The sequence below is a fragment of the Prionailurus bengalensis genome, chromosome C1 (assembly GCF_016509475.1).
Source record: "Prionailurus bengalensis isolate Pbe53 chromosome C1, Fcat_Pben_1.1_paternal_pri, whole genome shotgun sequence".
NCBI lineage: Eukaryota > Metazoa > Chordata > Mammalia > Carnivora > Felidae > Prionailurus > Prionailurus bengalensis.
Genome location: NC_057345.1, coordinates 85956996 through 85982937, shown reverse-complemented (window position 1 = coordinate 85982937; position 25942 = coordinate 85956996). Strand labels below are relative to the sequence as shown.

Here is a 25942-nt window from a genome sequence, read left to right as displayed (position 1 = left end):
CTAATTCAGCACTTTCTGAATGTATTATAATACCATCCCCTGGATCCATACCTTAAACTATGTTTTAATCATCATCAGATAAAGTCTAAGACAGAACCACGTTTAAAAGACTTCCTCATATTGGGGCACCTGTGTGGCTCAGCTGGTTAAGCATCTGACTCTTGGTTTCGGCTCAGGTCACAATCTCATGGTTTGTGGGATTGAGCCCTGAGTCAAGCTCAATGCTGACAGAACAGAGCCTGCTTGGATTCTCTCTCTCCCTCCCTCTCTCTCTCTCAAAGTAAATAAACTTTAAAAAATAAAAATAACCCTCTAAAAAAATATAAAAAATTAAAAAAAAAAAAAAACCTTCCTCATTACTTTACAGGACAGCATGTTTAGCTGGTACACCAAACTGGTTTAATTTGAGTCACAATTTCAACTGCCTACAGTGACCAGGAAGTAATCTAAATGAGGAAACAGACTAGGTATAAGATAACAGCGAGTGATGAAAAGCACATTCTGTTGTAAAGGCGCTCAATTATATTTTAATTAGATTTTGAATCTGTTGAATGTTTTGAAAGCCAAACAAAAACATATCTGGGCTGAGTTTGGACAAATTTACTAGGGTTCAATTTTGCAATCCTCACTGTTCAGCTTTCAAAACATTCACCAGATTCAAAATCAATATTTACCAAGTGCCCACTAGAAAGAAGAGACATATAATTAGAATGAGAAAATGCTTATTAAATGTTATTGTTGACACAGCAAATACTTGTGCAAAAAGTTGTCTCATTATGCATAAGGTTTCAGTAACCTAATTAAAACCAGACACAAATTACAGACCAAATCTACAGCCTTGACTTACTCTATTATATAAGAAAGAAAAACACACTTCAGGTAGAAAAAATACTCTATTTCCATACTTTAATACTGAAATCAGCTATCATACATATCCATCAACTCTTGAATTTCATTGTCTTTATCTCAGGAGATAGTCAAAGTGAGATTAATTAGATGAAGCATTCTCAGCAAAGCTATAACACTCTGTACTTCATCTCCAAATTTAAGTCAGGTCCTTTAATAAGTTACTGCTTATTCACTGCTGTGTAATATTTATGAAATGAATTAGTGCAATATATCATTGAGGTATTATTTAAAAGGCAAATACCCTATAGATATGGATTTGTCATCCCAATTCCTTGGCACTCAATAATATAAGTGTCTTTAGAGGCATCGTCTTCATCTTCTGATTTCTTCACAGAGAATTTAGCCTGAAACCAGAGAAGCATTTAATATATAAGTAATATAAAGAGAGAAAGCCCTTAAGTCCAACATAAATAGGCAAGTAATTAATGTCAAACTCATTTTATTGAGGAAGCTAGAGGCACAAAGATCAAATGACTCATGAGAAATTCAATACCTAAATATAAAATATTTTGCTCCAGAAGCATGACTCTTGTTCAAAAGTAATATATACTTGTGGAGTTCTGTCAGAATGTATAGCCTAGGCGCTGCTCCGTATCCACTGAATCAAAATCCCCAGGATATTTGCAGCTAGGTAAATTCCATTTTCAAAATCCCAATTGTTAACTATAACACCCCTTTACTACCTACTTCCTATATTTTTTCTAAAACATAGCATTGAAGCATTTATACTTCTCTGATCTTGTCAAGATCAAGTTTCTAAATCCCCTCAAATTTTTCTTGTCAATTTAATTCCCTAAATATGCTATTCAAAAAAATCTAGTTCAAAGAAGGAAGGTGGGGGGATGCCCTTCATCTTTATTGGCCTTAACATGGTATTTTTCACTTGTTAACTAATTGAAGTTTGGCTTTGAAATATTTGGTTTCTATCACTGCATTCTGGAAACATGATTTTTTTTTTTAAAGCTACTGCATTCATTCTGATAAAAATATTAAAATCAAAACAATTGAGTAGGTTGAATTTGTAGCAAATGGATTTCAAATGCGCCTAAGACCTTAGGATTCTATGAAACACAATTTGAAAACCATCATTCTGGGGCCTACTGCATAGTGATATTCACAAATTATTCCAGTTTCAGGATTATGTGACAGTATACTGCATATAGTAGACACTGAAAATTACTGTTGAATGAATAAGCACTGAATTCTGAGCTACATAGCCAATTACTTGTGTAATTATATATATGTATACATTTCAAATTGTAAGCATTATGTAAATATGAAACACAGGAACACTCAAGGAAATCATTTCTAGCCTATATATAAATATACTGAAACTACAAAAATTTAAAGTTACAAGGAGTCTTAATGGACTATTGACCAGTCTCTGATTTTACAGATGAATTATCTGCACTGAGGCACAGAAAGAAAAAGCAGCTTGCCCCAAGTCACTCAGTAAGATACCACAAAGCGGAACAAGAAACCAGAGCTATAAATTCCAATTCACAGCACTCTCCGCTATGTATTCACTTCAAATAACATGTTAGTGTCCACAATATGCAAAGTGCAAAGTACTATAAAAAGTGAGGACTATATGAATGCAACTTAGTCCCTGCCATCAAGGAGATCATAGTTTACAAAGAAAAAATGATAATACAGCATAAATGGCATAATAAAAAGTACAGTTAACTATCTCTTGACATGAAATATAATTTACCTTCAATTCCTATTATCCTTTTCCTACAACTGAATCAAAATCTATCTATGCTTTCTAATAACAAGAAAAAAGGTGTATGTTATTAAAAATCATACAAATAAACGGTTAGAAGCAGGGCAACTCCCAACTTTGTGCTTGCTACCCTTCTATAATAGCTATTTTTTTTAATAATGTGCATTATTTTTATAATTTTTAAAACTACTTAAGGTCACCTTCCTTCATAAAATTCTGAGTTATAAATTATAGATCACTTTATTAAATTACATTATAAAGACTATAGCAAAACAGGAACATGCAATTACTGAAAAAGGCAAGAAATGAAGCTATATGTGGTAAATGCAAAAAAAAAAAAAAAAATGAAAAGAGAAACACTTTTAAGAGGAAAATACCTAAATGTCAACAGTGGTTGTTGGCAAAAGGGACTATAGGTAGGTTTTTTTCCCCTTATTTTCCAAATTTGCTATAAGGAAATTACATTAGTTTCAGATAAAACATACAAATTTAGTCATTTTTTTAAAATTAAGAATCCTGCAGAAAAGGTATTAATATGAGCTTATATACTAATAAACCCTGTTTCACTAAAAAATTATAAATCTACTCTTATAAAAGTTTAGGGGACTGGTGTTAAAATTTCAGCAAATACTCTATTCTACCGTAGAATCAAAAGAAAATGAAACATGTAAAATTTCATATAAATATTTAAGTTTCTGGCCAACCATGAATTCCTTATGATTTGATTTCATAGTTCTCATGGAAGTATTTTTACCCTATAAGGCAGCAATACACATGCGCTTTGCCGTGTGCTTTCCCAGGTCTGTTCACAGCCCAGCTCTGCCACTAACAAACTATGTGGGCTTGAGCAGTTAATTTAATCCCTTTACCACACTTTACTCACATGCAAAATGCGAATAAAAATAAACAGCAACCTAACATGGTTATGCAGAGCTGGGGCGCCTAGGTGGCTCAGTGGGTTGAGCATTCAACTCTTGATTTAGGCTAGGGTTATGATCTCATGGTTAGTGTGTTCAAGCCCTTCATCGGGCTCTGTGCTGGTGGTGCAGAGCCCGCTTGGGATTCTGTCTCCCTCTCTCTCTGCCCCTCTCCCATTTGCACGCACACGTGCTCTCTCTCTCTCAAGATAAATAAACTTTAAAAAATAAAACGGTTATGCAGAGTAAGATGATTCAGGGCAACTGCTGACTCAGCTCAGTGTCTGCCACACAAGAAGTACTAGGTGAGGAATAGCAAGTATCCTGTTTATTACAATCTGACCCAAAACTGGCTATGATAAAAATCAATTACTCTTTCTAAAGGAATACTCACCTTTGCTAGTTGTTCAGCAAAATGTATAGCCGTTTGTGTATGGAGTGTAACTGGTCCTGTTTTTATTCTGGAAACTCCACAGGCTAATGCCATGAAAATGATCAGCTATTAAAAAAAGAACAAAGAAGAAAATTTTCACACATTTACTAATATTTGGAGTTAAAATTCTACTGCTTACCATATGAAAATATTACTGGAAATCAAAATAGCTCAAAGCATTTCTACTTCTTTAGGTTTCCAGAAGTCCTAAGAAGATGACAGAAAACCTCTGTCACCCACAGTCTGTGTTGTGGTACAGAAATGCTCAGTAGCAGTTGTCAATACAGCCTTTCTAAAATTTGTGTTTAAGAATAAAACAGAGAGTTAAAAGTTAATATATCAGACCAACTGTCTCTACAAGGTGGAATATATAATATGACAAGCTTCTTCCATTGTCTAAAATTACAACTTTTTTTTTAAGTTTATTTATTTGAGAGAGAGAGAGAGAGAGAGAGCATGCACATGAGGGGGAGGGGAGGAGGCGAGGGAGAGACAGAATCCCAAGGAGGCCCTGCTGCTGAAATCAAGAGTCGGACACTTAACCGACTGAGCCACCCAGCGGCCCCTAAAATTACATTTTAGTGGGTAAACAAATACACTAATACAGAATTCCTTAGAGTATAGAGTACACTTGGGCAAGAAAGGAGAGACTAGAAATAAGGGAAATAAGAAACTAGTTAAGGAGAGGTACCTAGGTGGTTCAGTCAGTTAAGCATCCATCTTCGGCTCAGGTCATGATCTCATGGTTCATGAGTTTGAGCCCTGCATTGGGCTCTCTGCTGTCAGCACAGAGTCTGCCTCAGATCCTCTCCCCCTTCTCTCTCTGCCCCTGTTCTCTCTCAAAAAAAAAAAAAAAGAAAGAAAGAAAGAAAGAAAAAGAAAAAAGAAACATAAAAATAAAAACAAAAACTAGTTAAGGGGCACCTGGATGGCTCAGTTGGTGAAGCATGAGACTCTTGATCTGGGGTTGTAAGCTTGAGCTGCACACTGAGTGTAGTTACTTAAAAAATAAAATCTTAAAAAAAAAAAAAAAAACCAACAACAAAGGAAAGAAACCAGTTAAGAAATCCTAAAGAATACATTTCTAAATGCAGATTGATGGTTTGAGATTAAGGAGAGAAAAGTATGGTAGAGAAAAAGAAAATCTATCAAGACAGGGGACCATAAAAAGATCTTACTTGGAAATATTCACTAGCATTTCTCCATATGAATAAATGTGTTAAGTTTAAGAGGTCTATGACACATCCAAGTGGAGATGCTGACAGGCACAAGGGATAGAGTTAAGGAGAAAGGCCTCAACTAGGTGATATAAATTTGGGAGTTGTCTGTGCACAGGTGGGACATAAGCTATGAGACTGGACAAAACAACTGAGCCAGTGAATACAGATGAAGGAAAGAGGCATGAGCCTGAGCCTAGGGATTCTCTAAAACTTAGAAGTTGAGAAGATGAAAACAGCAGTAACAAACTACCAAAAGACTAGAATACATGGTCAGGGAGATGAAAAGAAAACAGTGCTTCAGAAACCAAGTGAGCAAAGAATTTAGAGAAGGAAAGAATGACCAACTGTACCAAATGCCATGGCCAGGTCAAGATGAAAACTGAAATCTGAGGAATATAAATTCCAGAAAAATATTTAAAAACTGATTGAACTAGGACATGCCAGTCTCTCAAAGTCAGTGATAAAATTTTTTTTTTTTTTATTTTTTAAAATTTACATCCAAATTAGTTAGCATATACTGCAACAATGATTTCAGGAGTAGATTCCTTAGTGCCCCTTATCCATTTAGCCCACCCCCCCTCCCTCCAAGTAACCCTCTGTTTGTTCTCCATATTTAAGAGTCTCTTATGTTTTTGTCCCCCTCCCTGTTTTTATATTATTTTTGCTTCCCTTCCCTTATGTTCATCTGTTTTGTCTCTTAAAGTCCTCATATGAGTGAAGTCATATGATTTTTAACTTTCTCTGACTGACCAATTTCACTTAGCATAATACACTCCAGTTCCATCCACGTAGTTGCAAATGGCAAGATTTCATTCTTTTTGATTGCTGAGTAATACTCCACTGTATGTATATATATATATATATATATATATATATATATACATACACACTACATCTTCTTCATCCATTCATCCATCGATGGACATTTGGGCTCTTTCCATACTTCAGCTATTGTTGACAGTGTTGCTATAAACATTGGGGTGCATGTGTCCCTTTGAAACAGCACACCCGTATCCCGTGGATAAATGCCCAGTAGTGCAATTGCTGGGTCGTAGAGTAGTTCTATTTTTACTTTTTTGAGGAACCTCCATACTGTGTAGAGTGGCTGCACCAGCTTGCATTCCCAAGTGATAAAATTTATATTCAGTCTGGGGCACCTGGCTGGCTCAGCTGGAGGAGCATAAGACGCCTGATCTCAGGGTCAAGAGTTCAAGCCCCACATGAGGTGTAGTAATTACTTAAACAAATTTTTAAAAATAAATAAATAAATAAATAAAATGTATATTCAATCTAATTATCCAATACTCAAATCTAATAGATTCAAAGGTTTTATCCTAAAAGCATCGTTACCTGGTCTTGCAGATACTCATCCACAGCACCACCATGTCTGAGATTTGCTAACAGCATTTCAGCAGCTTCAATTCCAACCTTATCTGCATTTACACCTACAACAGACACAATGTAAAAACACACAACAAAGCACATCAATTACTAAGAATCAAAGATTTGAATTAATATATCTCAGTTAGCACTGGTATAACTTTTTTTAGGCGCCTACTCTGAACTCACCCAACCAACTCACCCAAGATTTTTAAATATATTTAATCTTCTGAGAGCTTAGCACATGCAAATGGTTTATATCTTTAAATGAACCTAGTGGAGGAAAAACCAGGCTGTATTTGGCCCTATTTTAAAAGTATTAATTATGGGGGCACCTGGGTGGCTCAGTCAGTTGAGTCAGTTGAGTTCAGTCGGTTGAAATCGACTTCAGCTCATGGGTTCGAGCCCCACGTTAGGCTCTGTGCCGCCAGCTCAGAGCCTGGAGCCTGCTTTGGATTATGTGTCTCCCTCTTTCTCTGCCCCTCCCCTGTTCATACTCTGTCTCTCTCTTTCTCAAAAATAAATAAAAACATTAAAAACATTTTTTTCATTAAAAAAAAGCTATAATCCTATAACACTATGCCTGTCAAAATTTGAAATTTGCAATTTATACATGTTATAATTAGTCTGTAAGCAATCCATTAGAATTAAAGGGTATTTTTTAGAAGTCAGAGAATTATGTTTCATGTAAGGAAAAGCTGATAAAAATTCTCATATCAACTACTGTAAAATTTTATTCCTTTAAGATTTAAATAGGCATTACCTTATTTTGAAAATAATACAGAATACTTATCCCCATATCCCACTCCCTGCTTCTCCACACATGCCCCAAATCTTCACACAATGCTGAATACAAAATAAGTGTGTCAGAAGCAGTGGAATGTCAAATGATGCTTTTAAAGTATTTACTTTAAACTAAAAGAAGCCCCGGCTACAAATAAAAATGTCTTTCAAGGAATGAGAATGTGGTTAATTTTTGCTCCTATTTTATATTTGGAAATTCATTTGATTATATGTATACCTTGGTAAGAGTTCCCAGGAAAGTGGAATTTTCAAAATTTTAACTGTTTCTCATTATAGCAGTCATTATAATATAATAAATTAACTATCTTTACAACACCAATCAGTCAAGTACATGACTGAATGAAGTAGCTTGGAACATGTGGTGTGAATCTCAACTTCTTGGGTAAACTAGGTTGCTTCTTCCAAATGGAAATGAAAATGGAAATGGACATGGTAATACCTAAGTTGTAAAACTTGTTAAAGAAATTAGAGATAATACTTACAAAGCATATAATACCATGACTGGTTCAAAATAAGCTATTAATAATAACAGTTAATACTGAGTACCTACTATGTGTGTCCTGTACTAAGTAACAGGAACTGTTTCCTTTGCTAAGACAACATAAAAATACACTTCTATATTAGAGAACCAGAGGATCAGTAGGTACTAAATTCTACAGTATAAACTAGGACTTGAGAGACTCTCCAGGCTAATTCTCTCACTCAATAGATAAGTAAACTAAGATCAAAATAGTTTTAGTGGCTGAAATAGTGACAAACATGACTCATCAGTTACAGGTTACTGCTTCTACCACAGATGATGTCATGGACAACTAGCCAATGTTACTTCTGGTAATAACTCTTAGATGTTAGGATTCAGGGTCTGATAATTTTCTAGTTAATTTAAATAAGAAATGAAAGGGGAGGGGCGCCTGGGTGGCGCAGTCGGTTGAGCGTCCGACTGCAGCCAGGTCACGATCTCGCGGTCCGTGAGTTCGAGCCCCGCGTCGGGCTCTGGGCTGATGGCTCAGAGCCTGGAGCCTGTTTCCGATTCTGTGTCTCCCTCTCTCTCTGCCCCTCCCCCGTTCATGCTCTGTCTCTCTCTGTCCCAAAAATAAATAAACGTTGAAAAAAAAAAATTAAAAAAAAAAAAAAAGAAATGAAAGGGGATAACGGAAGCTGACATTCTCTCTGATATCCTTAATATATATACTATCTAGACTAAGAGACAAGACCCCAAGCTGCTTTTACATTTGCTAATCCCATCTCATTTGACATCTGTGCCTGACAGGAAACAAGGGAGAGCACCAGCAGAAGCCAATCAGAGCAAGTATATTGCTCTATCATCTATTCCCTCCTACCATTATAATTCTAAAAATAAATACTGTGCATTCTGAAACTGTGTTGTCCAAAGACAACTTCAAAGTAAAAGTGGTCTCAAATGACAAAGTAAGAAAAGTGTTGTTGGAATATGAGCAATTTTTTCAGGGCTGGTCAGCAAAGTTAATTCTAAGTATTGCTAATAACAAAGTAATGATTGATTTACAATCTCAGTGCGATATACCTAAAACTATCATCTACCCTGGCAAACTAACTCTACCTCCTATGTCGCAAGTTGAAATGCTTCTAGGTACCCAAGGTAGAAATCTAGAAGGTTATTCTTCACATTGCCTTCCTCACTTCCCATATCCAACTGGCCATATCTATTCCCTCTCCTAATATTCTTGCATCAGTACTCACCTCTCTAGCCCCAATCACTGAATCCCTTTGTATAGGCCCTCATCATTTCTGACCTAAACAGCTGCAACAGTCTTGTCTTCCTGCCTCCAATAAGGTTTTCCTGTAATCAACCACATAGCTATCAGAATTACCTTTCCAAAGATCTGGTATTACATTCCTCCTTAAAATCTTTAATGCTTTCAGGGTGCCTGGGTAGCTCAGTCAGTTAAACACCCAATTCTTGGTTTTGGCTCAGGTCATGATCTCACGGTTTGTGGGTTCAAGCCCCATGTCAGGCTCTGTGCTGACAGTGCAAAGACTACTTGGGATTCTCTCTCTCTCTCTCTCTCTCTCTCTCTCTCTCTCTCTGCCCCGCCCTTGCCTTCCCCCTCTCTCTCTGTGAAAATAAACTTAAAATTTTTTTTTTTAATCTTTATGTCTTCATGACAAAACCCAAATTCCTTTATATGACCTGTCAACAAAGTCCTTCAAAATCTGGCCTCTGTCAACCTCTCTAACTTCATCTCCAGTTCCCTGTTCCAGACCCTACACTCATCATACATAGTTGTAGTTGCCCAAACACAGAACACTTGTTTTTGTCAGCACTGTCCTTTGTCCTTCCTCCTTAGCTCACTTTTTCATCTGGGTAATTTCTACTTATCTACAGAACATACTAGAGGATTGTTGAATGCAAGAAGCCAGATTTGGGGTCAACCAGCCCCCACAGGAGTATTAGCTGTTCTTCCCCTGTGTTCCTATGATGCCCTGGGAATACCATGGTCTGTCTCCTCTACCAGACTAAGCCAGGAAACAGGACAGTGGCTCAGATATCTATGACCCTAGCATATAGTACTTGGCACATCTTGGTGCCCAATGAACTCATATTCCACCCAATGTCTGCCAAGCACTTATTACTTACATGGGCTCCCAGTCTCTGCTTTATATTTGGCATTATCTTTGCTTCCTCAAGTCCCCATAGATCCTGTATGCAGTAGCTCACTATCCACACTGATTCTTCACTGTCCCTAACAAGTAATTAGTGTACTCTAAATACGTATTTTTGATCACTACTTCCCAAACTTCATTGTACTTCAGAAATATGCAGTAAGCTTGTTAAAATATATCCTTGGGCTCAACTTCCAGAGATTCTAATTTGATAGGTATGGAATAAGTCCCAAAATGTGTTTTTCTAACAAACTCTCAGATGATGCTGATATGTTACTTGTCCACCAACCATAGTTTAAATAGCACAGTTTTAAATAGAATTCATTTAAGCCAGGTCAACTGGAGACATTAATTTTATTTATTCTATTATGTTGTTAAGATTTGATACCCAACTAGTATCTACATCTACCAAATGAGCAGAATAAGATTATCTGAATTTTTTTGTATTCAGCAATAATAATGTGGTAAAACAGCACAGCAAGGGTAAGCATGTTTTAAAGATCTACAAAGTAGGAATAAAGCAATCAACTACCACACAAACATCAAGAAATTCAACTAGAAGTCGCCTTGCCTCGATGGCAAAAGTAACTTCAAATATTAACAGTCAGAAGTATACACATCTCTCTTCTTCCAAATATGCTCAATCTTAACTACATTTCCCTTTCACAAAAATACTGTTTTTTGAAATCACCAATGTAATAACTGATGCAGGGAAAAATCATCAGTGGACACTAAAGCCACTGGATGAAAGTTGTATAGGAATAAGATAATCAGATGGTATCAAAGTATTATCCCAGATGACTTACTACTTATAAAAAGAGAAAGAATTTATAGCAGACATACCTGGAGGATACTATTTAACCAAATGATCACAGTCACCTTTACCAATAAAGGACAAACTGACCTTATCACTAACCCTGTTGTGATACAACGGAATGTACATAGCCACCTATGCAATATTCCTACTAAAAATGTTTCATCTGAATATATCTAATCATGAGACAATCAGACAAGTCCAAATTGTGAGAAAATGGCCTGGACTTTTCAAAACGTCAATATCATGAAAGGGGGAAAAAAAGGTGATATTTTCTGTAGTAGAAAAGAAACTAAACAGAAATGATGACCAATTGCTGGGAGTGCTCCAAAAAAAAAAAAAAAAAAAAAAAATCCCCCATTGCTCTAAAAAGTATTTTGGAGGCAAGTGACTAGGTTGAATATAAAAGACAAATTCTTTGGGCATAAAAATGGTATCATGATTAGACAGGTATTGTTCTTTGGACATGCATGATGCAGTACTCAGGGGAGAGATATGGTATCTCCTACTTACACTGAAATAGTTCAGAAACATACACAACTTGTAGCTAACAATTGACTACTGGTAAATCTAGGAGAACAGTGTATGGATGCTAATTAGTCATTCAACTTTCTTATCAGTTTGAAATTTTTCAAAGTATAAAGTTAGGAGAAATACTAAAAATTTAACTGACTCTAAAACAGAACCAGTTAATCATATCCTTTTATACTTGTCATCTATCATGCTATAATGTTCTAATCCTGACAGGTAATTAAAAATTTTTACACTAGCACTGGGAACTGTGAACCCACTTCATTTATCTGTACCTCGTTTACCAAGCGATGATCCAGCAAACAAACAGCCAGTAGATGTCTCAGCAATAATGCTAAATAGGAAAAAAAAAAAAAAGGATTACTATCTATGCAATAAATATTCTAAAATTACACACAAATACAACCAGGGGAATAGTGGTTATTAAATATGTAGAATCAGATCTGCTTAGTAAACTGCAAAAGTGAAACTCTTCACACAGAGAACAGGATGATTAGCACTCTCCATCTTCATCAGGGCATTAGTACCCTTCAGCTCATCTGACAAAAGTCACACTAGATTCTAATCCGTTCACAGGTAAGGAATGGCTCTCCTTGAAGTTACATCATTCACACCAAATGATACCATTTCTACTGTACTATAAAGTGTTTTATTATTATCTAAAGTGAAAAGGTCTTCCTACGTGTTTGAATGTAAGTGACCAACTTAACGTAGACTGCTATATCCTTAGGATGTTATATATGAACCACAAAACTAGAACTTTTGATACACAGAAAATAAGGAGGAAGAACACTACCAAAAGTCATCACTCCCAAGAGAAGCAAAAGAAGAAGAAAGGGAGAAGAACTACAAAAACAACCAGAAAACAATGAACAAAATGGCAATAATTACATACCTATCAATAATTACAGTAGCCAATAGCAACTCAAGTGTCCATCAATAGATGAATGGGCAAAGAAGATGTGGTATACACAATGGAATATTACTCAACCATAAAAAGGAATGAGATCTTGCCATTTGCAACAACATGGATGGACCTAGAGGGTATTATGCTAAGTGAAATAAGTCAGATGAAGAAAGACAAATACCACATGATTTCACTTACATGTGGAATCTACAAAACAAACAAAAAGCACAAAAGACCCATAAATACAGAGACCAAATGGATGGTTGCTAGAGGGGAAGGGATAGGAGGATGGGCAAAATGGGTGAAGAGAAGCGAGAGATACAGGCTTCCAGATGCAGAATGAATAAGTCACAGGGATAAAAGCCACAGCAAAGGGAATACGGTCAGTGGTATTGTAATGGCACTATAAGGTGACAGATGGAAGCTACCCTTGTTGTGAACAAAACATAACATATTGTCAAATCACTACGTTGTATACCTGAAACTAATGTAACATTGTGTGTCAACTATACTTCAATAATAAAAAAACTGTATTTCTACAGAAATTTTTGGTTTCATTTTACAGTTTTTAGATAGTAGTATCAAATGCAGAATGTTTAAGTCTGCATTTAAAACCTTTAGTAGAAACTTCAAAAAAGAGACTTTCTATCCATAAGAGATACTCTCATACTTCAAAAACTCAATTAAAGCAGTCTTAAATTTGGGGTACAGTCAGTGGAGCATGCAACTCTTAATCTCAGAGTTGTGAGTTCGAACTCCAAGTTCGGTGTAAAGATTACTTAACAATGAAATCTTTAGGGGCACCTGGGTGGCTCAGTCAGTTAAGCGTCCGACTCTTGATTTCAGCTCAGGTCGAGCCCTGCGTCAGGCTCTGCACTAACAGCACAGAGCCTGCTTGGGATTCTCTCTCCCTCACTTTGTCCCTTCCCCACTTGCACACGTGCATGCGTGCATACTCTCTCCCTCAAAATAAATAAATTCATGAAAAAATAACTTAAAAAAATAGCATTTTTATATTAAATCAACAACTTGTAATTAAATAATATAATGTTTTCTTTTAAATTTGTTTTAACGTTTATTTATTATTGAGAGACAGAGAGACACAGAGCATGAACAGGGGAGGGGCCGAGAGATGGAGAGACACAGAATCTGAAGCAGGATCCAGGCTCTGAGCTGTCAGCACAGAGCCTGACACAGGGCTCGAACCCACAAACCGTGAGATCATGACCTGAGCCGAAGTTGGGACATTTAACCAACTGAGCCACCCAGGCACCCCTATAATTTTTTCTAAATAGACCTTTGCCATATCTAATATTTACATGTACATGGACTTCACATTTGAAGTACAGAAAAACAACTAGAAATATTTCTCTCAGGATCAGCTTCAAAGGCTAACTTCTGATTAGTTTAAACATTTAAGTTCTCTTAAATGTTAAGAGAAATGTTAAGAGCAAAAGGGCTCTTACAATGTAATAAAAGGCAAACCATCCTCAGGAAAAAAAAAATCCAGAATAAAATAATCATCTTAATTCATCACACTACTGGTTTGGGTAGGACTATCCTTAAAAATGTGCCTTTTTAAAACTGTAAAACTTAAAGAAAAGAACTACAAATATTTAATTTAAACAGGATAATTACTTCAGAGCTCTCAATCAGTATCCAGGAAAAAGTACATTGTCTTACATTATCCCATTTCCATTGCCAAAGGCTTGGTCTTTAGGTTCCTGAACAGGCTGGATGTTAACATAAAGATCCCTAATCTCCTTTCTGATGCATCTTACAGCTGCCGCCGCCATATCTTTTGCCACCTATTTTGGCAAGACAGAAAAAGAGAATGAAATAATGATTATTTTGACAGTTGTTTTCAAGCCTTCAAAGACACATACAGTAATGAGTATCTCTTACAGGGATTAAGAAAAAGCTTGATCTTCAAGTGTAACACGTAAGTTCAAGGGAAAGTTTTAATTAAAAGATTTATTAAAAAATTAAGTGCTCTGAGGCACCTGGGTGGCTTAGTCAGTCAAGCATCTGACTTCAGCTCAGGTCATGATCTCGCGGTTCATGAGTTCAAGCCCCACATCGGGCTTGCTGCTATCAGCTGTCAGAAAACAGCCCACTTCAGAACCTCTGTCCCCCACTCTCTCTCTGCCCCTCCACTGCTCACATGCTCGCTTGCGCTCTCTCTCCAAAAATAAATAAAACATTAAAAAAAATTAAGTGCTTTTGGGGTGCCTGGCCTGTTCAGTTCATAGAGCATGTGACTCTTGATCTCAGGGTTCTAAGTTTTAGCCCCATGCTGGGTGTAGAAATTACTTAAAAATAAAATCGTAAAAAAAAATATTAAGTACTTTCAATGATTTCAAAATTTAGATGATATAATACTTACCAAGACCCACATACACTTCTAGACAACTTACTTTAAATGGCAAAACACCAGCAACAAAAGCTCTTCCATATATCTTAGTCACAGAGCCACGGTCCGTTAAATTTATTGGGTTCAACTGTTTAACAGGTGACATTCGGACAATCACTTCACCACCCCCTTTTGGGTAGTAGCCCCTACAAAGAGTATGACAAATACTCACATAAACTTATTATATGACAAAAATACAGCTCAACATTTAAAATAAAATAACACATGAATTATATCCAAACATACAACTCGTGTTTGAAATTTCCAAGCAACATTTTAGATCTGTGCTGTCCAATATGGTAGCCACAAACTACATGTGACTATTTAAATTTAAATTAAATTTAAAACTCAGCTTCCCAGTTGCACTAGCCACATTTCAAGTGCTCAACAGTCTTATGTGGCTAGTGGCTACCTTACTGAACAGATAGGGAACATACCCATCAATGAAGAGAAATTCTTTTTGACAGTGCTGTTTTAGAATATAAACTCCTTGATGGCAGGAGTTTGTCTATTTTCTTCCTGCAATATTCCAGTGCCTAAAACAATGTCTGATACGTAGGAGGTACTCAATAAAATACGATGAATATTAAGTCAACACAAACAAAATTTTAACTCAAATATTTAGTGTCACTTATTCTATAGAAGAGGATGGGAACATACAGATGAGAGTAACTGCTCCTATTTGCAAGGAGCTCCCTCATCTGGTAGAGAGATGGCTCTACATACAACTTACTGGAACACAAGTCAGGCTGTAAAAAAGACTACAAGAGGGATGCAAATATGAATTCCAACTGAGACACACTCATGGACAATTCACACAAGAAATTACAGGTTAAATTTTGAAAAAATATAGGATTTCCAGTTTTTAGGAGAGCAGGGAAGGAAAAACATGAACAAAGACATGAAAGCCCAAGGCACAAAGTAAGTTTAAAGAATAGTAAGCAATCATATGTTAGAATACGTGGAGGACAGCGGCACCTGGGTGGCTTAGCTGGTTGAGTGTCCAACTCTTGATTTCAGCTCAGGTCATAATCCCAGGGTCATGGGATCAAGCCGTGAGTGAGGCTCATCCTGAGCATTGGAGCCTGCTTAAGATTTTTTCCCTCTTTCTTTCTGCCCCTACCCCCTGCCCCCACTCATGCTCACTCTCTCTCTGTCTTCCAAAAAAAGAAAAAAGAACACATGGAGAAGGTGGAATGAAGTTAGAAAGGTCAACTGCAACAGGACTGCAGCACACTTAAATGCCACACCAAGAAATGTGGCCTTGTTATCATGTGGCAGAAGGGAAGCCTTGAAGGGAAATAACCTGAAAGTCCAATGTGCTTCTTAGGGAAACAATTCTGATTGCACCGTGGGAAGAATCCCTTTTATGACCCTGCAGTGCCTAGTCCAGTTGTCTGCGCATAGAAAGTATTCAATCTGTGCTAAACATGAACAACACTAGGTATGAAGGTCCCTCAGTGTAGCAATTCCCTTGAAAATATTTCTCCGAAGAAACAAGCAAATACCATATATATCAGCTTTCAAGTCCCCATGCGCCTGCTGCTTACTGTTTTTAAGCCATAAAACATAATTATTTTCTACAAGAAGTAGTGGGTTCCAGAATAATTCTCTAAGGTCTAAGCTTCCCACTATCTTTAGCACAAATAGTGGGTCAAAGGGCTAACAAATAAGTAACTTACCTCATTTTAATATCACAATTAAATTGGAAACCAAATTTTTCCACAATTGGTTTGAAAACCTGGAAAATCAGTTTATTGTTACGTTAACCACAAATATTCACTGATTCAACAAGTATTAAACAGTATTATTAAACAAAAGTGCTCTGCACTGAGCTGACAAGAAGGTATTACAGATAAACACTGATATAAAAATGTGTAGGGTAGTTCTATTTCTCAAATAAAATAACTGACATGTAAATTAAAATTAAAAGTTTAACATTTAATTAATCAGGGTTGTGCAAGTCTATCTAATGAAAAAAATACCAGAACTCACGATCCTTGATCCCAGTGGTTATTTTACTCCACAGGACAGTATTTCCTAACTAATCCTTTGCAATATAATACATAAGAAATTAGGGGATATTGATAAGCAGCATTCCATTCTGCTTTCTCAATTTTTTTATACTTTGAAATTTCACTGCATATTCAAGGTTTTATCCTCATTTTTTCCATTTAACATTATAAACAAAAGCCTTTTCCTGACATCATAAAATTCTTCCTAAACAGTATTTGAATAACCGTATGGAATTCTAGCATAATTTGCTGAGCCATTCCCCAAGTGTTCACTTGCATAATTATATATATCATATAATGATGATTATAGCATATAATGCTATGCTCAAATACCTTTAACATTTATCTTTGGCTGCATTCTGTAACATTTAATTAGGGTCATTTCCTTGAAGTGGAATTATTAGGTGAAGAGAGATTAACTTTCATTATACACCCTATTAAATTGAATTCTAAAAGATTATACCATCTATTAAAATGGCAAAAAAATTAAATTAAATATCAAGTTCTGTGAAGACGCAGAGTAGTTGAAACTCTTATACAGTGCTGGTGAAAATGCAGAACAATGCAGCCACTTTGGAAGCCAAAACAATTTGGCAATCTGTCATAAAATTAGATCTATACTTACTATTACCAGCAACACCTCTCCTTGGTAATTACCCAAAAGAAATGAAAACTTATATTCACCGAAAAAACCTGTATGTAAAAGTTTATACAGACTTTATTCATATTGCCAGAAACTGGAAACACCCTAAATGTCCTTCAACAGATGAATGGATGAAGAAACTGGGACATCCGTATAATAGAATACTACTTCTCTTTTATTGCTAAAACAAGTGACATTGATAAATCTCAAACAAATTATGGTAAGTGGGGGGAAAAAAAACAGGCTCAAAAGGCTACATACAGTATTACTCCTACATACGGTGTTCTGAAAAAAAGACAAAACCAAGACAGAAGATAGATGAGTAGTTGCCAAGAACTGGGGCATAGGGACTGATTACAAAGGGGTCTGAGGTAATTTCTTACAGTAATTCTGTATCTTGATTGTGGTGGCTTGTTCACAACCATATGTCAAAAATCACAGAACTTTACACTAAAAAGGTGTATTTTACTATAAATAATTACACCTCGATAAACCTGGAGGAAAAGAAAGATGATACTACTTTTCTCTCCTACTAAGTATGCCAACACTGAGTGTCATCATTTTGAAAATTTATAGTCAAAATATGGTATTTAATTTTTTATAGTTTATCTAATTAACATGGATCTACCTCTTAACAAATTTTTAAATGCAGTATATCCTATTGTTGACTATAGGTACATGTTGTACAGCTCTCTAGAGCTTATTCATCTCGCTTAACTGAAATTTTATGCCTGTTGATTAGTAACTCCCCATTGCCCTCTTCCCTCTACCCTATTCTACTCTTTGATTTTATGAATTTGATTACTTTAGATACCTTATACAAGTGGAATCATGCCAGTATTTGTCTTCATGTGACTGGTTATTTCACTTAGCATAATGTCCTCAAGGTTCATTCATGTTGTCACATATTCTAGAATGTCTTTTTTAAGGCTGAATAGTATTCCACTGTATGTATAAGCCACATTTTCTTTATCTATTCATCCATCAACAGACATTTAGGTTGTTTTCTCATCTTAGCTATTATGAATAGTGCTGCAATGAACACGGAAATGCTAATATCTCTTCAAGATCCTGAAGATAATCCCACTCAAAGGTGGGATATCTGGATTATATGGTAGTTTTGTTTTTAATTTTTTGAGGAACCTCCACACTGTCTTCCATAATATCTGCACCATTTTGCATTCCCACTAATACTGTGCGAGGGTTCCAATTTCTCCGCATCCTCCTCAATTCTTGTCAAACGCATGTTTAATTTTTGTTTTGAAGTTTTTCTTCCAAAACATAATTCCTGTATTTATAAAATGACTGATTTATATAATAAGTAATGTAATTCACGCAACAATTACACTTGAGGTTTTAAAAGAATTCACTATGAGCACTGTTCCAAGATACAACACAAAATCTAAAGTAAACACGATCTTTTACCTTCTCCCACAACAGAACTACACACCATAAAGAAATAAACAGGCATACACAGAAACCACTCAGGATATATTTCAATAGAGAATGGAAATTCAGAAGAATACATGAGATCATCTTTAGTTCATCAATAACAACACAAGCCCTTACCATGGCTGTGTAATCAATCTGTGGTGCCATTTCAGCATTAGTTCCACCTTTTAAACGAAGTTCTGATGGAGAAGCAGCAAAGAGAACACAGGGCATTGAGACCTGCATCAAGAGGCACACACTCCTAAGGAGAACGCAAAACAGGCTTCAATGAATTTTATTTTCAAAGTCTTAAGATCATGGTATTACTACACAGCACCATTCACTGAGGCACAGACAACTGGGAAGGCAGGTGTATACCCAAGTCTAAAGTTAAAAAATACCCCATTAAAAAAAGAGGGGGGCGGTGCACCTGGCTGGCTCAGTCAGTACAGCATGCAACAACTCTTGATCTTGGGGTTATGAGTTTGAGCCCCACGCTGGGTGTAGAACTTACTTTAAAAAAAAAAACACCACCACCCCAGGAACTGAATGATAAAATCCTGAATCTTAAAGAAAGACAGTATTTTATAGGAGAAGGAACTGGCCTTGAATGATCAGCAAATCTGGGTTTGAATCAAACATTAGTTGTATGATCTTTCTTTAATTTACAAAGTAAAAAAAGATTTTTTTTTTAAATGACACCATTTTTATAACATTTTTAAAATTTTTTTTAAATGTTTTTATTTATTTATTTTTTTGAAGGAGAGAGAGAGACAGAGCATAAGCGGGGGAGAAGCAGAGAGAGAAGGAGACACAGAATTCGAAGCAGGCTCCAGGCTCTAAGCTGTCAGCACAGAGCCTGATGCAGGGCTCAACTCACAAACTGTGAGATCATGACCTGAGCCAAAGTCAGATGCTCAACCGACTGAGCCACCCAGGTGCCCCAATTTTTATAACATTTTCATAAAAGGATTCTTGAAAGTACAATTTATGAAAATGCATTTAATGCAAAGTCTAAAAACACACCAGAGGCAATAGGGTCAATTAAATTGTAATAACATTCATACAGTGACAGTCACACACACAAAGTCAAGGTCTAGAAATACTTAAATAATTGTATTTGAATCTCTACCATGCACAAGGCATTGTTCCAAATAACAAGTTAAGATACAGATCCTACCATCATGGAGTTTATGATATGATAGGATAACATTTCACAAAGACTGACAGCTGAATATTTTACATGGAAATAAGTTTAAAGGAAATAATCTTTGCTGTAACTCACCTCTGTTTGCTCATTCTAATAAAATAATGTGAGAAGTCATGAGACATAATTATAGAATATATTTTATAAAATGAAACACTTGGTCAGATTTTCTAAATGAGCTGTCACATTCATATATAGCATAGATAGACATAGATGAAGCATAGATTAGACATAGGCTCTAATACAAAAAGAGTTAACTTTCTTATAGTAACAATGCATATGTACTGAAATAAACAGTTTCTATAAGTGACAATGCATTTCACTAATTTAGTAAAAATTTACTGACTACATAATGTGGTAGATATCATAAGAGAAAATGTATACAATATAATCCCTGTTCTCAAGGAGTTAAGCCTAGGAGCAAGTGAAAAAACTAGAAAATGTTTAGTTTACAATAAACTATAATGTTAAAACTACTAAACTTCTCAGTGTTTATTCCCTCTGAGGAACCCAACATTTAAATGTTCTCCCTACTCCCCTGATAAAATCAGATTCTAAGAATAGTACAGAAAATCTTAATTTTAGGAATAGGAAAATGCAAAAACAAAGGTAGACAGTAGAGAAAACACATGGTACTGTAATCACAGTTAAGGGTAAAAATGTTAGAAAGTGAAGAAGTAAGATAAGTTTTCTTGCCAGGAAAAAGCTGGTTTTAGTCTCCTAAACTGAGCTGGATTCACAACTTTAAACTCATCTCTCTTACAGTCTATTAGATTAGAAGTCAAAAGGCCTACATTCTAATTCCAGTTGTGTCTCTGACTCCATCACCTTGCGTAAATCACTTAATACCATTCTCTCATTCACTAAGTGGAGGAAGGATTGGAAATACATGGTTTCTATTTTCCCTCTTGCAGCTTCAAAATTTTACAATTCTGTTTTAGTTCATTTTTAGATAGTTGGTTAAATACAATCCCCTTTCCCTTTTTTGTACAGGATAATACCCAAAATAATATGCAGACTATAAAGAAAGATACCTCAAAATTCCTTAATCCCCTTAGAAAGTTCTCATTTGGCAAACCTTGCCTTGGGCCTGGCAGCAGGTCCCTTTTCACAGAGGTCTATTCACAGCATTACTCAAGTATCAATTATTACTAAATATTTTCATAAACTAAAATAATCAAAATCTATTAAAACAGTTTCTGAAACAAACTGGCATCAGGTTTCCATTACTAGTTCCTATTTTATCCAATTTCCTAGTGAATGGATAGGATTTTGGTAAAAAGATATGGTTTACAACAGCAATCAGCCAAATAACTCAGAAAACACAAGAAGTGCTGTTTTGTCGATAAAAGGAAGAATTCCTGGAAAAGGATAAAAGCTCAATTTAATTGTTAAATATCTACTTTTGCAAAGGGGGAAAAAAAAACCAAGATCAAACCTACAAATTTCTAAACAAGGTAGCATAAGTTATCTATTAAAAGACAACAAGGGGTGCCTGGGTGGCTCAGTTGGTTAAGTGGCCGACTTCGGCTCAGGTCATGATCTCACGGTTCATGGGTTGGAGCCCTGCATTGGGCTCTGTGCTGACAGCTCAGAGCCTGGAGCCAGTTTCAGATTCTGTGTCTCCTCTCTCTATACCCCTCCCCCACTCATGCTCTGTCTCCCTCTGCCTCAAAAATAAATAAACATTAAAAAAAAAAGACAACAAAAATACTTAGACTAAAAGTAGAATATGACTCATAATTAGCTGTAAGCCAAGAACTAAATATGCTACATACAATGCAAAAACTACTGTTACTACAATGCATAAAAACTTAGTCGTTTTCAGATATTCAGTTTCTAAATAATAAAAAGAAACAAATATGCTATACTATGCACATAAGAAAATTCTAGATATAATAACAGCTATCCAAAACTACATAAAGTGTAACCCTGGAAGGTTACTGTTTTCTCCATTTAAAATGTGGGGAAAACGGACACCTGGGGGGGCTCAGTTGGTTAAGCGTCCAACTTCGGCTCAGGTCATGATCTCGCGCGGTTAGTGAGTTCAAGCCCCACATCAGGCTCTGTGCTGGACAGCTCAGAGCCTGGAGCTTGCTTCGGATTCTGTGTCTCCCTCTCTCTCTGCCCCTCCCCTGTTCGTGCTCTCTCTGTCTCAAAAATAAACATTAAAAAAATATTTTTTAAACGTGGGGAAACAAAAGCTCAAAGGTTAAGCAACTTGTCTAGTAAGTGGTAGTACCTGCATGTGAATCCAGGTCTACCTCCAAAGCCCATATTTAAATGGAATATAAGTGACACATACCCTGCTGTCTTGGTATCTGCTGTGTGGACTCCACCTTTAATCTTCTCCGGTGTAAACATTATTTCTGTTGAGCCGATTTCTGCCCCCTCCAGTTGCCCATCACACAAATCTCGAATCATTTCCAGTCCAGATAAATGTTGAGGCCTTCAGGTCATAATACTGCATCAAAACGTGTGCATTCAGACTGCCTATATCCCCACATCTTATGACCCATTTATAAAACTGCAATGGCAAGAAAAGAGCAAGGTCTAACCACAACAAGTGCCATTATCTTCAGTGTCAGAGCTTCTTTTGGGTTTTTATGTACCTAGCTAGACTGCCTGCTAGTAGGCATCTTTTAGGGGTCCTTCCAGACCACTTATTTTAGCTAAAACACATATGCTGATACATTGTTGCGAATGAGAAGTGTGCAAAGAGGAAAACTGATAAAACTAAATGCCGCCAATCTCACTTGCATGTCATTCAATAATCTATAGTACCTGTTACAGGCTGAATTATGTTCTTCCAAAATTCTTCTGTTGAACCCCTAACCCCTACTGCCTCAGAATGTGAGTGTAGTTGGAGTCAGGGCCTTTAAAGAGATGATCATGTTAAAGAGAGACAATCTGGGGGCTCCTGGCTGGTTCAGATAGTACAGTATGTGACTCTTGATCTCAGGGTTGTAAGTTTGAGCCCCATGATGGGTATAGGGATTACTTAAAAATAAAATCTTAAAAAAATTAAAAAGAGTTAGGGTAAGCCCTAATCTATTCTCTGTGGTATGTTTATAAAAAGAGGAGATTACCACATACAAAGACAGCAGAGGTACACATGCCCATAGGATGCCCACGTGAAGAGGCAGCAAGAGAGAGGCCATCTCCAAGCCAAGGAGAGAAACCTGAAAAGAATCTTCCTGGAAACCAGGAAACCACCCCTGCCACCACCTTGATCTTGGACCTGCAGGCTCCAGAACCATGAGAAAAATAAATTTCTGTTGTTTAGGCCACCCAGTCTGGTATTTTGTCATGGCAGCTCTAGCAAACTAATAAATTCACTGCTGCAAACGACTGCTGTGACTAAGGGAATGAATGTGCACATATATCAATAATTGCCTTTTAATAATTTCAAAATGAAATGTGGATAAAATAACACTCTAAGAGATTGCTGATCTATTATTACAATGCCCAAAGGAATCAGTTTGGCGTCAACCTGGGTCCCCTTCTAACAGGAGCACATACCTGAAATTTAGCTAGTGGCACGCCTAGCTTCCCAGACGGAAGAAACAAGGTCAAATGTTAAGGTTTTTCCCTGTCCACAACTAATAATTCTGGCTGTATTCATAGCTTCTTAGAGGTCTTAAGGAAAGCTAGAATAACATTTCAGGGCCCTTTCCTGAGCTATGATTCTAAAATATGCAGCAGTAGAGAATACACAGATTAAAAAGTGGGATTTTCTCTGGCCACGCAGGCTGTTCTGCCCTGATCCATCTTGCCGGCTGCTGCAAGTTCTCCAGGTACTCGGAATGCCCGATGACGCGGGAAAACATTTTAAAAGATAACGCATCAGGAAGCGAGAGAACTCCAGCCATATGGAGAAAACATGGCCTATTTTCTCAACTTGCCCCTTGAGGCTTTCCAGATTGCACAGCCCTGGTTATGGCTAACCGTCCAGGCCTGAGCATGCTCCCCCCGGGACCCTGAGGCCCGGCCACACATTCCTCAACCTTAGGACGAGGATCTTCCAAGCATCACTACCCGGGCTCCCGATTCCCCAGCGCCAAAGTCCGATCAAACCCCAGACCCCAAGGACTGCAGCCCGCCCCCCAGCCCCTCCCCCCCTTCAGCCCCTCCGCCCCTTCAGCCCCTCCGCCCCTCTAGCCACACCCCCAGTCCCCTAGCCCTGCGCCCGCCCAGCCGCATCTCCCAGTCCCGTGGCTCCGCCCCCCAGCGCCCCCGATTTACCTGAGGCCTGGCGTACTGCGGCCGGCTCGGATCTTCTGCACCCGCAAGGGCAGGCCCAAAAGACAGCTCAGGGCTGTAGACACCCTCAGGATCTGGCCGCCCTGCCAAGGGTGCGGGTGGGAGAGGAGAGCGAGAACATCAGACAAGAACGCTCTCCTTCCCAGCCTGGGTTGCAGCGCCACCGGCCTTGCCTCGGGCCCCGTACTCACCCCTTCCATGATCCCGCCATCCACCTCCACCCGCTGCCCGGCCATTGGGAGCGTCCTGGGGCCCGGCCCGCAGCGACAAAGCCTCCGCCCGAGTGGGAGGAAGAAGAGACGCTCGCTCCGGCACCGCAGCTCCGAAACCCCCGTCCCCGCCGGGGGCCGCGGGGGTCTAGCGGAAGCGCGAAAGCAGCGCCCGCTCTCGGAAAACCGGAGGCAGCGGAAACGAACCCCGGCACTCAGTGTCCAGAACCCGGGATCTCCCTGCCCAGCGGCAGTGCGCGTGCGCGCCACGCGGTGCTTAAAAGAGGCGGTGCCAAGCCCATTCAGTCAAATCCCACGCTCTCCCGAGAAGGGCTGGCGGCCCCGGAGGCACCCTGGGGCGTGGTAGGAAATGTGCGGGTTGAGGACTGGAGCCCCGAATACAGCAAAACATGGAGATTGAAGAAAGCCTACGTTTCAACTCAAACTGGATTCTCCAGTTGCCTCTCAGCCTTTGCAAACATCTGTGTTTATGTCTGTTTTCTCGAGGATGCTGCTGTATCCAGAGCTGGAGACATTTAGAGCTGAAGATGTAAGAAAGGTCTGCATTGCAGGGTCCTTCTCTCTGGTCGGGTTTGCCTCTCTGCAGCCTGTTCTTCGATACCCATGAGCCTGTGATTACTCACAAGGGGGCTGGTGTGGGTATGTGGGTGTAGCAGTAGTAGTAGTACTAGTAATAATAGTATTCGTTTTCTCTTGTGAAACACGATTGATTCGGGGGTGGGTGGAAAAGGGAAGAATCAGATTCAGTAATATAATGACCTAAAAAGCCAGTTATGGTGCCTTGTCCAAGAGTAAGGGCAAGTTCATGACTCCCGAGAACAGTGCAACTAACACCATTCACCTTAGGCCATGGCAGAAACAATAGTCCGCTTCTTGATCCTGCCTGTGGCTCAATTCCAGCAATAACAGAGTATCATATACTATGCAAGCCTCTAGGTAAGCAAAGAGTAAGGCACTTTCAACCATGAACTTATTGGAGGTGTATTTGAGACACTGAGAAGTAATAATTACAATGTCATCCTCAATAATAATATAAATGATATTTAACATATTATCAATCTTACAGCTAAATGGGAAGGACAGAAATTAGAATATGATAAAGCACAGCATAACAGACAACTTTTTTTTAATGTTTTATTTTGAGAGCGAGAGAGTGAGAGTGGGAGAGGCGGAGAGAGAAAGAATCCCAGGTAGGCTTCATGCTGGAAGAGCAGCGCCTGATGTTGGGGCTGGATCTCACCACCGTGAGGTCATGACCTGAGTCAGACTCGAGAGTCAGAGGTTTAACTGACTGAGTCACCCAGGCGCCCCACAGACAACATTTATTGAGCATTTATTTGGGTGCCACTGCATGCATTCACAACCTGTTGAAGTACTACTATTTTTACCTCTGTTTTCCGGTGCATTTGTTAAACAATTTGCTACAAGTCCTCACAGTTGTTAACTAGAAGACTGG

The 25942-nt window shown here is 37.9% G+C and overlaps 1 protein-coding gene across 2 annotated transcripts; it reads right to left on the bottom strand.

Annotated features, from left to right (window-relative positions):
- Positions 1–889: 889 nt before the first annotated feature.
- Positions 890–24738, bottom strand: RTCA (RNA 3'-terminal phosphate cyclase). 2 transcript variants are annotated; one of them, XM_043575671.1, is made up of 11 exons: positions 24448–24738; positions 24239–24339; positions 22299–22442; positions 18925–19048; positions 16380–16438; positions 14702–14843; positions 13968–14092; positions 11653–11711; positions 6556–6650; positions 3947–4051; positions 890–1253 (listed from the first exon to the last, which is right to left on the bottom strand). In XM_043575671.1, exons 1-11 carry the CDS (start codon positions 24490–24492, stop codon positions 1152–1154), a joined length of 1101 nt encoding a protein of 366 aa, XP_043431606.1. In that variant the 5' UTR covers positions 24493–24738; the 3' UTR covers positions 890–1151. The 2 variants fall into 2 exon arrangements, with proteins under 2 accessions (XP_043431606.1, XP_043431607.1); XM_043575672.1 differs by lacking the exon at positions 24448–24738 and having other exon boundaries at positions 22299–22457.
- Positions 24739–25942: the final 1204 nt, after the last annotated feature.